The sequence below is a fragment of the Scyliorhinus torazame genome, chromosome 20 (genome assembly GCF_047496885.1).
Source record: "Scyliorhinus torazame isolate Kashiwa2021f chromosome 20, sScyTor2.1, whole genome shotgun sequence".
Taxonomy (NCBI): Eukaryota; Metazoa; Chordata; class Chondrichthyes; order Carcharhiniformes; family Scyliorhinidae; genus Scyliorhinus; species Scyliorhinus torazame.
The window spans coordinates 6,661,929-6,673,498 of record NC_092726.1 but is presented as its reverse complement, the minus strand read 5'-3'; the positions used below and the strand labels follow the sequence as shown (position 1 = coordinate 6,673,498).

At 53.7% G+C, this 11,570-nt stretch overlaps 1 protein-coding gene across 2 annotated transcripts; it reads left to right on the top strand.

Annotated features, from left to right (window-relative positions):
- The first annotated feature begins 391 nt into the window (after positions 1-391).
- Positions 392-9,281, top strand: LOC140396729 (nodal homolog). Of its 2 annotated transcripts, none has more exons than XM_072485476.1 (3): positions 392-725; positions 5,455-6,248; positions 9,011-9,281. In XM_072485476.1, the coding sequence occupies exons 1-3, from the start codon at positions 623-625 to the stop codon at positions 9,161-9,163; spliced, it is 1,050 nt and encodes a 349-aa protein (XP_072341577.1). In that variant the 5' UTR covers positions 392-622; the 3' UTR covers positions 9,164-9,281. The 2 variants fall into 2 exon arrangements, with proteins under 2 accessions (XP_072341577.1, XP_072341576.1); XM_072485475.1 differs by lacking the exon at positions 392-725 and adding an exon at positions 3,285-3,634.
- The last annotated feature ends 2,289 nt before the right edge of the window (positions 9,282-11,570 follow it).

Genomic DNA, 11,570 nt, shown 5'->3' with positions numbered 1-11,570 from the left:
TCGCTGTGTGTGTGCCTGTATGCATGTGTGTGTGAAAACACTGTACGAGGACAGAATTGGACCCCCCCCCCCCTCACCACCCCAGCAAACACCCAGTCAGCTGCCAGCCCAAAGACAAAGAGACCAAAATTAAGGGTATCGACTCCCAACAATAACTGGCATTTACACAGTGTCTTCGACATCATCAAACAGCATTACACAGCAAATTGCAAAGCAAAAAATTGGCACTGCGCCTCAGAAGGAGATGCCTGGACGGGTGGCCAAAACTTTGACCCAACGTGCAGATCTTACTGGGAGTCTTAAAAGAGATGAACGGGATAAAGAGTTTTGGGTAGGGAATCCCAGAGCCTGAGGGATTTAGAGTGAGCTTCTTGGGGGATATTGCTCAGAGGAAGTGTATTGGAATAAACATGCCTCAACATAAATGAGCAGACCGGATTGACTCACCGATTGTGAGTGACAATGGCAGCAGAGGATGGTGGTTTGAGCTCGGGGATCGACTGCTGTGCAACAAGTGGACCGTCGCTGACAAATTAAGTGACGGAAATGGCAGAAGGACGGTGGGAAGTTGCAAGTTTTGACTGTCCACCCCAGTTTTTTCTGACTCTGAATGTGATCAGCAATGGAAAACTGGAGCTGCCACACGGATCCGGGGGATTCCTTACCCCGAAAGAAGCAAGGTGTGGAATGGGCACTCTCGTTACCATCCACAAGTCAGCAGTCAGGTATTCTCTGGGTGGAAGGTGGATGTCTGGATTAAGAAGGGGGACTGGACCTTCTATCACAATCTTTGGGTGGGGTTTCACAAAAAGCTCGAGTTGTTGGAAGGATACGAAGCCTCGGTAATGTTCCATAGATTTAGGAAATAGGAGGATCATTTCATGGAAGAATCTGTCAGGGATTTTGATAAATAGAATTCCTACAGGGCATGAGTCTGGGAGAGCAACGAGCAAGGCCCACTCCCCTGCCCGGCCCCGTAACCCCACAACCCATCAATGCAGCACACCCCTGCACAGTAAAGCAGCAATTTAGCATGGCATGCCTTGTAATACCATTGATTTTTTGTAGAAACGTGTTGTGAACTGTTTGACTAATCAGAGTATCCACCCCCCTCCCCGGACGTTGGTACTGAGGGGAGGGCACCCTGTTTCTCCAACGGGAAATTAGTCTTTGTACCCTTTGGCCTTGTGTATCTTTTTCACTGTTTAGATAAGGAGATATGGCCAATCCCCCTGACCTGCACATCTCTGGACTGGAGCCCCCCCTGCTGAGCTAGAGCGCCCCCTGCACCCGGAGGAACCCCCACGCCGACACGGGGAGAACGTGCAGACTCCGCACAGTGACCCAAGCCGGGATCGAACCCGCGTTGTCGGCGCTGCGAGGCAGCAGTGCTAACCACTATGCCACCGCGCCGCCCTCCAGACTACAGAGATTTGCACTTGCACAGCAGGAGGCGCCCCAGCACAGCAGGGGGCGCCCCAGCACAGCAGGGGGCGCCCCAGCACAGCAGGGGGCGCTCCAGCACAGCAGGGGGCACCCCAGCACAGCAGGGGGCGCTCTAGCTCAGCAGCTTGGGAGGCCAAGATAATAAGGAGTTGTAGAAACACATTAGCTGCTGAGATATTAACATTGGTAGATGCACTGGTTTTCTTGTCCAATATAGAAACAAAGAAAACAGGAGCAGGGGCAGGCCATTCGGCCCTTTGAACCTGCTCTGCCATTCACTATGATCATGGCTGATCAGGTGGCGCAGTGGTTAGCACTGCTGCCTCACAGCGCCGAGGTCCCAGATTCGATCCCGGCTCCCGGTCACTGTCCGTGTGGAGTTTGCACATTCTCCCCGCGTCTGCGTGGGTCTCACCCCCACAACACAAAGATGTGCAGGGTAGGTGGATTGGCCGCGCTAAATTACCCCTTAATTGGTAAAACGAATTGGGTACTCTAAATTTAACAAAAATTGATCATGGCTAATCATCCAGTTGATTTACCTAATCCCACTCTCCCCCACCCCATACCCTTTGACCCCCCTCTCCCTAAGTGCTGTATCTAACTACTTCTTGAAAACATACAATGTTTGGTCCTCAACTGCTTGAAGACACCTTTTGTGGATGAGCATGGACTGCTGAAGCAACACCACTTCCCCACACATGAGTGAGCCATGAGGGGCTTTGACAACATTGACAGGAAGGCAGTCCCTGTTAAAGCACTGGACTGGGTCTCTGAAACCCCCATTGGGGGGGGGGGGGTGCAGCTATTTCCTCGTCCCACTGCTGACTGGGGGAATTCTATAGTGTGGCTGACCTCAGCTCCAACACAGAGAGCTGAGTGGATAATTAAATGAAGCCTCCTGCTATTGAAGCCATTAGCAGTTAGTTTGCAGTGCTGTTTTCAATGGGAGGCGGTGATTGACTGATCTGAAATCTACCCCGACCCCCCTCCTCTTCCAGCAAGTGTCTGGGCTGGGACCTGCAATCCACTCTGCACCATTCCAAAATTCTGTCCCCTCCCCCGGCAGTTTTGTGGCTCGAGAGGAAAAAGGTCACTCCCGGTTTCCCAATGTCACACCGTTTCAATCTCTTGTCCAATGCAATGTGTGTGTATCTGTGAATGTCACATCAGAGAGAAACGTTCAGAGGGAAAGGGGAAACCGGTTGTCTGGGACGGGATTATCCACTCGGTTGAATGAGGGGCTCCTTTTTTTTGTAAATTTCTCTGATGTGATGCAAAGCTGATGTGATCACAGCCCCAACATAGGCGAGGGGACAGCCTGTGAATCTCTCTCTCTCTCTCTCTCTGTCCCTCTCCAGCACTCTGGGCTCAGAGATCCTGAATAATCAGGGTTGGGAACGGGGAGCCCCAGGTCAATATCACCCCCACACACCCCACAAAAAGAAACATTTCCACAGTGATTAAAGTCACACGCCTCTCATCTCACGCCCTGCTCTCTGCAATTTCGCTCGGAATGGTTCCCAGGTCCAATTTGGAGGTCGACTTTTTTACGGGGGGGGGGATTTCTCAGGAAATCCTCTCCCTGGAGGATTCCTTCTTGATCCCAGGCTCTCCCACATTGAATGATTTCCTCTCCCAGTGAGGGGGAGCTTTGTTTTGTTGTCTGTTTACTGGGAGGGAGATATTTATTGGGGGGGGGGGTAAATATTGGGGAGTTTCTGTGATAAGGGATGTGTTGCATTCAGATTGGGGACACCCACCCTGAGCCTGTGGTGTGTGTATTGAGGTCTGTGCCTATCAGGGGCCAGTGGGGAGGCGGAGAGATGAGAGGGACAGTTGTGGTGGATATAAAGAGCAGCCCTGTCACTCTCGCAGTCCAGTGTCTTGCCCACTGCTATCAGCCTCTCGATGATGTCTGGCTGGGTCTCAGCCAGGGCGCCTGCCCTGCTCACGGTGCTCCTCTGTGCCTCTGTCCGGGGGGCACCGAGTTGGGAGAGGAGCCGGCCAGGGGAGCGCCCCCCCGCAGGAGCACAGGAGGATCCCAGCAGCCGGGGGCCCGGCTGGTACCCTGTGTACATGATCCAGCTGTACCGGGCAGTGACAGGCAGAGGAGCCAGGGACATCTCTGACCCCCAGCAGGCAGCCATCCAGCAGGCGGATGAAGTGGTCAGTCTCCGAGCCAGAGGTAAGGCCAGTGGTCCCTGTGACACTCTGTGTGCTTCCCTCCCCCCCCCCCCCCCCCCCCCCCCCCCAACCCTGCAGGGGTCCTGAGTTTGTTACAAGGGGGGAGGCATACCTTTACAGTGAGGGGCAGGAGGTTTGGAGGGGAACATAGAGTTTACAGTGCAGAAGGAGGCCACTCAGCCCATGGAGTCCGCCTCTTACTTCAGCCCACACCTCCAACCTATCCCCAGAACCCAGTCACCCCCACCTCACCTTTTTGGACACTGAGGGGCAATTTAACACGGCCACTTCACCTAACCTGCACATCTTTGGACTGTGGGAGGAAACCCGGGGAGAGCGTGCAGACTCCGCACAGTCACCCGAGGCCGGAATTGAACCCGGGTCCACGGAGCTGTGAGGCAGCAGTGCTCACCACCCCGGTAAAGGATGCGAGGAAAACCCTTTTCACCCAGAGTGGGGGGTGGGGGTCTGGGACTCGCTGCCTGAGAGGGGGGTGGAGGCGGAGACCCTCAGAACATTTAAGAAGCATTTAGACGTTCACTTGCGATGCCAGGGCAGACACGGCTCTGGGGAGCGTGGTGGTCAGCTCCGCTGCCGCGGCAACTCTTCTACCTGCCTGACCGGTCGCACTGCTCTTTTAGTGGAATGTTTGCATCCTGTGAGCACTGCCAGGGTCACAGCCTGGATGGTGGGCAGCGCCAGTATAAATCTGGCGGGCACTCGCACCCCGAATCATTCTCAAATCTGTCCAGAGACCCATTCAAAAGTGAGAGTGAGACCAGAGCTGAGCAGAGGAACAAGAGGCCATTCAGCCCCTCCAGACTGTTCTGCCATGATGTTGGATTCCCCCCCCCCCTCCCGATAGAGTCAATTATTTACCAATCGCTTACCTTCTCATGGCCTGTCGAGCACCTCGGTCCCATCATCCCCCCCCCCACCCTTCACGACTCAGTTTATCCAACCCTGCCCGCACCTTTAAAGCCCCGGGACAATAAATTGAACCCACGCTGATGTGAAAGGTATGACTGATTTCCAGCCATTTCAGTTCTGACATCTCTCATCGGCTGATTTGCATTGGGTGAGGCAGCTTCAAGGAGCTCTCCATTCTCCCGTCCATCGGCTCAATTTCCACCCCCCCCCCCCTCATCTTCCTCCGTCGCTGGTTCTTTAATGTTGACCATTCACCTGACCGCCCACCTGGATGGGGAGGCCAGTCCTGGCGGAAGAATAATAATAATAACAAACGCTTATTGTCACGAGTAGGCTTCAAGTGAAGTTTCTGTGAAAAGCCCCTAGTCGCCACATTCCGGCGCCTGTTCGGGGAGGCCGGTACGGGAATTGAACCCGCGCTGCTGGCCTTGTTCTGCATTACAAGCCAGCTGTTTAGCCCACTGTGCTAAACCAGCCCCTGCAGGTTAATTCTGGGCCCGGGTTGTAAGTCCCTCCTCTGTGGGGGGGGGGGCAGTTCTGTTGCGGGCTAATTGCCTGGGATTGGGTGTAATAAGGTAGCGGTCGACTCTGTCACCTTCATGAGATGGCAGGAAGTGACCGAGGATGACCTTTTGAGACCATAAGGCGTAGGAGCAGAAGTAGGCCATTCAGCCCATCGAGTCTGCTCCGCCATTCAACGAGATCATGACTGGCCTGTTGAACCCATCGCTCTGTTCATCCCACTTGGGGTATTGCAGGATAAGGAGTTTCAGAGCTTCGATCACAACGTTGGGATATGGGTCCAAGCATGACGAGTCTTCCAAGGGGCCAGCAGAGGCTGAAAGGGCTCCTCCTGTCCTGTTGCTAACTCTCACACTTTCCCTCTGTCAGGCTGGAATCACAGTGGAGACAGTTGGGTCATTGACTTCGACATGACCTCCATCGCTCACCGTGCCTCGGTGCAGTTTGCCGAGCTCCGGATCCAGCTGCCCCCGTTCTCCGCCTGTCGCAACACCACGGTTCTCATCAACCACAGCCACGGCTACCGATGCGGCGGCAGCAGGACGTGCCAGGGTCGCTCGCCTCTCGGTTCCTTCACCGCCAACCCTTCCGCCGCCGGCTCGAACTGGAGGGTATTCAACATCACTGCCCTCCTCAACAGCTGGCTGAGCCAGGAGTCCCCTCCGCACGAGGTGCCCGGGAGGCAGGATCTCCGCCCACCCCCTTCCGGAGGCTGCCAGGAGGGTGAGGGGCACCAGCAGCGCCTGCGGGAGAGGTTCGCCAAGCTGGCAGTGGGCAGCCGGAGGCAGCCCCTTCACGGCAGCGCAGAGCAAATCATGATGGTGGTGTTTTTCAGGAGGAACAGGACGGAGGCAGGAGGGATCTCCTCCACCCTCATGAGGACCGTGGGACGCTCAAAGTTCCAAGCGGCGGCCAGGGGCGGCGAGGATGCCAACAGCAAGAGGCACAAACGAAACAGGAAGGAAAGACTGACTATGGGCAACAGTACCGCAGGGGGCGACCAGTCCCTGTGTCGACGGATGGACATGGACGTCAACTTTGACCAGATCGGCTGGGGAGGATGGGTCATCTATCCCAAAACCTTCAATGCCTACAGGTGTGGGGGAGAATGCCCCTCACCCTTGGACGAGACTTTCATGCCAACCAACCATGCCTACATGCAGGTGAGAAAGAAGAGGCTTCCCTGTCGGAGAGTTTCACCCACAATTATTAGAAAGGAGGTCGATTTCAGGGGCAATTGCGATTTTGACCCTGTGAACTGGACAATGTCAAGTCAGCTGACATTAACACATGTCATAATTAACCCTCGCGAAATATTTGGCCCGACCACTGTGAAAATGAAACTAATGTCACCGGACTAACACTGCTCGGGTGTTAGAAATAACTTAGTAATTTGGAGACCATTCCTTGGATGGGGTCCGGAATGCGCTGGCCGCAAGTCGGGTGGAGGCAGGTTCAAGCGAGGCGCTCAGGAGAGCATTCATTTGAATAGAAACTGGGTGTAGGGGTGTGGGGAAAAGACAGGGGAGTGGCACTAAGTCATGATGCTCATTCAGAGAGGCAGGGCAGACACGATGGGCAGGAAAACCTCCTTCGGCACCGTAACAATTCCGTGGTTTGTTTTAAAATGAAGGTTAAGGAGGATGATCTCTGCCTTCCCACATTCCCATGTCTCTTCACATTTTGATGCTTTACATTAACGTTTGCTGATAAATGATTCCTCCAACCTCTGTTTCGGAATCTCACACACTCCAAAAGGTTCAGACACCTCACCTCCAACCCCTCACAGCACCCGTTTCACTTTGCGTTGCACCTTGCCCCCGAATGCAATCATTTGTTGCTGGCTGGAGTTTAGGGTGCATTGGCAGCTTGAGGGCGAGGTGATCCCTCACCTTGATCACTGAATGCTCCTGTGCCTGAAGCTCGGAGAGGCGAGCAGAGCTGACAGGGAGGAGTCCTTCCCTGGACTGGGCTACATGTACCTCCAGCTGGTGTCTCTGTCCTCCTCGAGTGGCCGAGTCACCGAGTTGTCCCAAACTGCTGCCAACGGTTCACCACCGCCCGAGGTTGGGCAATAAATGCTGGACCCTCCAGCAATGCCATGAAAGATACTTTTTCAAATGTTCCTGAGTGATACTGCTTCACTCATTGTCTGTCCAGTGACTCCAAACCTTACCCCGGCTCCCAGTGACGATTAAGGGTGGAGGAAGTCATCCAGCCCATGGTTTAGGTGTAAACATTCCCACCTGGGAGATTATTCCAAACTTTCGCCAATCTGCCAATGACCAGCTCCTCCTCCATCTCCAATTTGGAACCATTTCCCCAACAATTTAATTGCAGATGCGCAAGTCATGCAAACCAGATGTATTTCTCACTCCGGGATCTGGCACAGGCCCGTGAGAAATTGGATCCATGATTCTATTTCTGGGGTTAGGGAGCTGGAATCACCTCTGTGTAGATCATCTCGTCAACAGATGTCAATCTCCCAGAATCACAAATTAAGCCCGGGATCTATCTCAACTTCATCCTGTCCATCGCATTCATTCACAGGACTTGTGTGTCGCTGGGCTAGGTCAGCAGATTTACCCCATCCCTTATTGCCCCTTGAGAAGGTGGAGGTGAGCCGCCGCCTTGGCCCGCGAGTCCATGTGTAGGTACACCCACTGTGCTGCTGGGGAGGGAGTTCCAGGAGTTTGACCCAGCGACAGTGAAGGAAAGGCCAATATATTTCCAAGTCAGCTTCTGGTCTCCGCCGCGGCCTTCCTCGCCAATCTGAGACCCACCGCTGCAGCTCTTGCACCTGAAGCCTTTCACATTCCCTGAACCTGGCTGCCCCCAACGCTCTGCCGTCTGCTTGTCCATTCTTCACCCGCCATCAACTCGCAACCTGGCCAAGACTGGTATCCTGCCCCACACAAAGCCCTGCTTTGCTCCTCGTCTGCCGTTGTCCCCCACAGCCATGCCCGACCTTTGTTCAACAGTCCAACGCGGCCCGACAATCTTTCCAAACACTCCGATCTTCACATTCCCCGCTCTGGTGCTTCCTCAGCACACCTCTGCCCCAACACCAGCCTTGTCTTCCCTCGATCCCTTCGCTGGGATTTTATTCATGAATCTCTTTCCGCCCCACCCCGCCAATCCATACCCGCCTCTCGCTCCTCCCCCCTCAAAACGCACCTCTTCAATCAAACTCCTACTCTCGCTGTCCCGCTCCCTCACTACTTTGTCAATGGTACAACACTGGCAAAGGCCATTTGGTCCATCCCACTCGTGCTGGCCGTTTGAAAGAGCTATACCGTGATCGGCACTTCTCCCCCACCCCTCTGACTTTCCCCCCTATCGTTGCGACATTTCCTTTTTCAGAATGTTTATCCATTCCATTTGAAAGTCACAACTCATCTGATACCACCACCTTTTCCCGGCCTGAACTACACAATGTGTACAATTAAAAGTAAACACATTTCCCCAACGTCCCTCTGGTTATTTTGCCGATGACCTGAAACCTATCCTCCCCGGCTCCTTTTTTTTCTTTCTTTTAAAAAAAAATTAAGAGTGCCCAATTCATTTTTTCCAATTCAGGGGCAATTCGCCTGCACATCTTTGGGTTGTGGGGGCGAGACCCACGCAGACACAAGGAGAACGTGCAAACTCCACACAGACAGTGACCCAGAGCCGGGATCGAGCCCGGGTCCTCGGCGCCGTGAGGCAGCAGTGCTAACCCACTGTCCCACCGTGCCGCCCCTAGGTTTTTGGTCATTCTGAACACCCCGAGTAAATCTCCCGCTGGAAGGAAGTGTCTTCTCGGGGGTTTGCGCTGACTGTCTCGTCGCTCGATCCCGACTGCTGCTTGCCACCTTTCACATTCTGCCCTCGGTGCCACAGTGACTTGTTCTGACTCTCTCTCTCTCTCTTTTTAAAATTGCAGAGTTTGATGAAGTCCCTGCAGCCGGAACGTGTGCCCTGCACCTCGTGTGTGCCAGTGAGGATGAGCCCCTTGTCCATGCTCTACTACAAGGACTGGGAGGTGGTTCTCAGTCATCACAAGGACATGATTGTGGAGGAGTGTGGCTGTCATTGATCGAAGCCCCAGAACGGAAGCACCCCTCTTTTGAAATGTCATGTAAAGTAAATAATTAAATGCAGTATATAGACTATAAAATGATATATTTTTATATAAATGTTGAATAAAGGTGGCATAAAACTGTATCGAGTGGACCACTGCTCATCAATAAGTCAGGTTTGATCCCGGCCCCGGGTCACTGTCCGTGTGGAGTTTGCACATTCTCCCCGTGTCTGCGTGGGTCTCACTCCGACAACCCAGAGATGTGCAGGGTAGGTGGACTGGCCACGCTAAATTGCCCCTTAATTGGAACAAAATAATTGGGTACTCTAAATTTAAAACAATCAGTGAGTCAGCATATAGAACATAGAAAAATACAGCACAGAACAGGCCCTTCGGCCCACGATGTTGTGCCGAACCTTTGTCCTAGATTAATCATAGATTATCATTGAATTTACAGTGCAGAAGGAGGCCATTCGGCCCATCGAGTCTGCACCGGCTCTTGGAAAGAGCACCCTACCCAAGGTCAACCCCTCCACCCTATCCCCATAACCCAGTAACCCCACCCCAAAACTAAGGGCAATTTTGGACACTAAGGGCAATTTATCATGGCCAATCCACCGAACCTGCACATCTTTGGTCTAATGATGACCATGAAACCATTGTTGATTGTCGTAAAAAGCCATCTGGTTCACTGATGTCCTTCAGGGAAGGAAATCTGCCGTCCTTACACCGACCTGGAAAACTCACTCGCACACACTCGCCTCGGACACGAGGGAACGTCACACGTCTTGGGGCGAGAACATATTGGCATCTGTTGTGCCCATCAAATTGGCACTGTGAGATCTCTCATCGCCGATGGCTGCTCGGTGACACCGCAGAGTCCGAGCGAATCAGGTTGTGGGTTAGAGCAGGCCCAGCGATCACAGTTAATGATTGGGTTCCCCGTCTGCGGTCTCAGACTGGCAGAGGTCGGAGTGCTCTGGACTGGCGGGGAGGAAAGGGGCAGGAAGAGGCCAGCTGAACTTGCGCTCAAGGTGAGAACATGCCAGAGCTGAAGCCTCCCAGGGCCGAACAGCCTGCTGCTGTCGACTAGCTGCACTGGCCCCCGGAGAGCTCTTGGTTGGGGTTGGGGAGAGTTGATCGGTCAGGCTAGAGAAAATGAGGATGTGGAGCGAGTTGCTGTTCCCACCAGTGACTGAGCCACCGTGCCAACTCCGAACCCTGCCATTCGAATGTTCTCCCGGCGAGCTTCCCTTCTCCCACCCTCAGTCTGCACACTGCGGATTATCCACCAGGTCCCAGGCAGCAATTCCTAGGTCTTTACTCACCGGCTCTGCATCCCTTGCCCCCCGCAGGAAAAACACATCAAGTTGAAAACTCTCATTGCAACAGTGCAAGGACAACACTGAACTGGTTGGAAAGTGGTTCATGGGGCATTCCCTGAGGTTGTGAAAGGTTAAAATGCGTGCATCTCTGTCTTTGCCCCCTCCCCTTCTCACTGACCTCTCCTTTCTCCCTCTGATTCTGACACCCTCTGCCTCTCTTCGCCCCAAAGCCATGTCTTCAACCACCAAGACCTCATCTGCATTCCCTTTAAGAGCCTCCCTCAAACCCGTTCCAGCATCAACTCAAAGGACCAAATGGCATCCACCTCGACTCCATCACCACGTTATGTTGCTTGGGTCGGTGTCCATTTTTCTTCTTGGAACCTGGGGCTATTTTTACTGATGTTAAAGGAGCCATAGGCAAGTTTTAAATTATTCGTGGGAAGCTTTTCAGAAGCAGTGTCCCTCAGTCGGATCAGAAAGAGTTGGTTGAGGAGCTCCAGGTCGTTAATGTGCGAGCAGGTGGTGTCTGCTCCGACCACTTGCTCCAGGGGTCAGCCGTGATGGTCATGTGCCAGGGGTCATGTCCTTTGCCCCCTCCCTGGCCCGTCTGCTTCTCCGGGGAGAGCGTGTTTGTTTAGCTGGAACAACAGGAATCCCTGAAAAGGGACCGAATCGAATTCCTTGAGAAAAAGAAAAGCCCCAGGCGGTTATTCCCGGGAAGGTGCCCGTGGTGGGAAAGGGGGAGGTAAAACGTTCCGTTGTACACGTGTCTGCGTACGCCAATACGCGGGATGCACATGCGCGTCGTTGCCTGCACCATCTCAGAATGTCCCAAGCGTCTCCAGACAGCTGAGTACTTTTTGAACGGCCGTCACTGTTGCCAGGCAGAAAATGTGGCAGCTCAATGAGTTGCACAGCAAGATCCCACAGCAGTAACGTGATCGTGACCATGTTCACGGCTTGGTGCCAGTCAGGGGATGCCCAAGGTGAGGGCACGGCTGACTTGAAGCTGCTTTCTCAATGCCCCGGTGCCTCTCTGGAACTGACTGGGAGGAAGTGCGCGCGATGTCAGTGAGGAACGATGCCCTGCTGTA

What these genes read in the sequence shown, in the direction of transcription:
- LOC140396729 (XM_072485475.1), top strand. Translation starts at nt 3,358, where the DNA reads ATGATGTCTGGCTGGGTCTCAGCCAGGGCGCCTGCCCTGCTCACGGTG. An exon ending in GGTCAGTCTCCGAGCCAGAG is followed by an intron (nt 3,635 to 5,454) that starts GTAAGGCCAGTG and finishes TCCCTCTGTCAG; the next exon opens with GCTGGAATCACAGTGGAGAC. An exon ending in CCAACCATGCCTACATGCAG is followed by an intron (nt 6,249 to 9,010) that starts GTGAGAAAGAAG and finishes TTAAAATTGCAG; the next exon opens with AGTTTGATGAAGTCCCTGCA.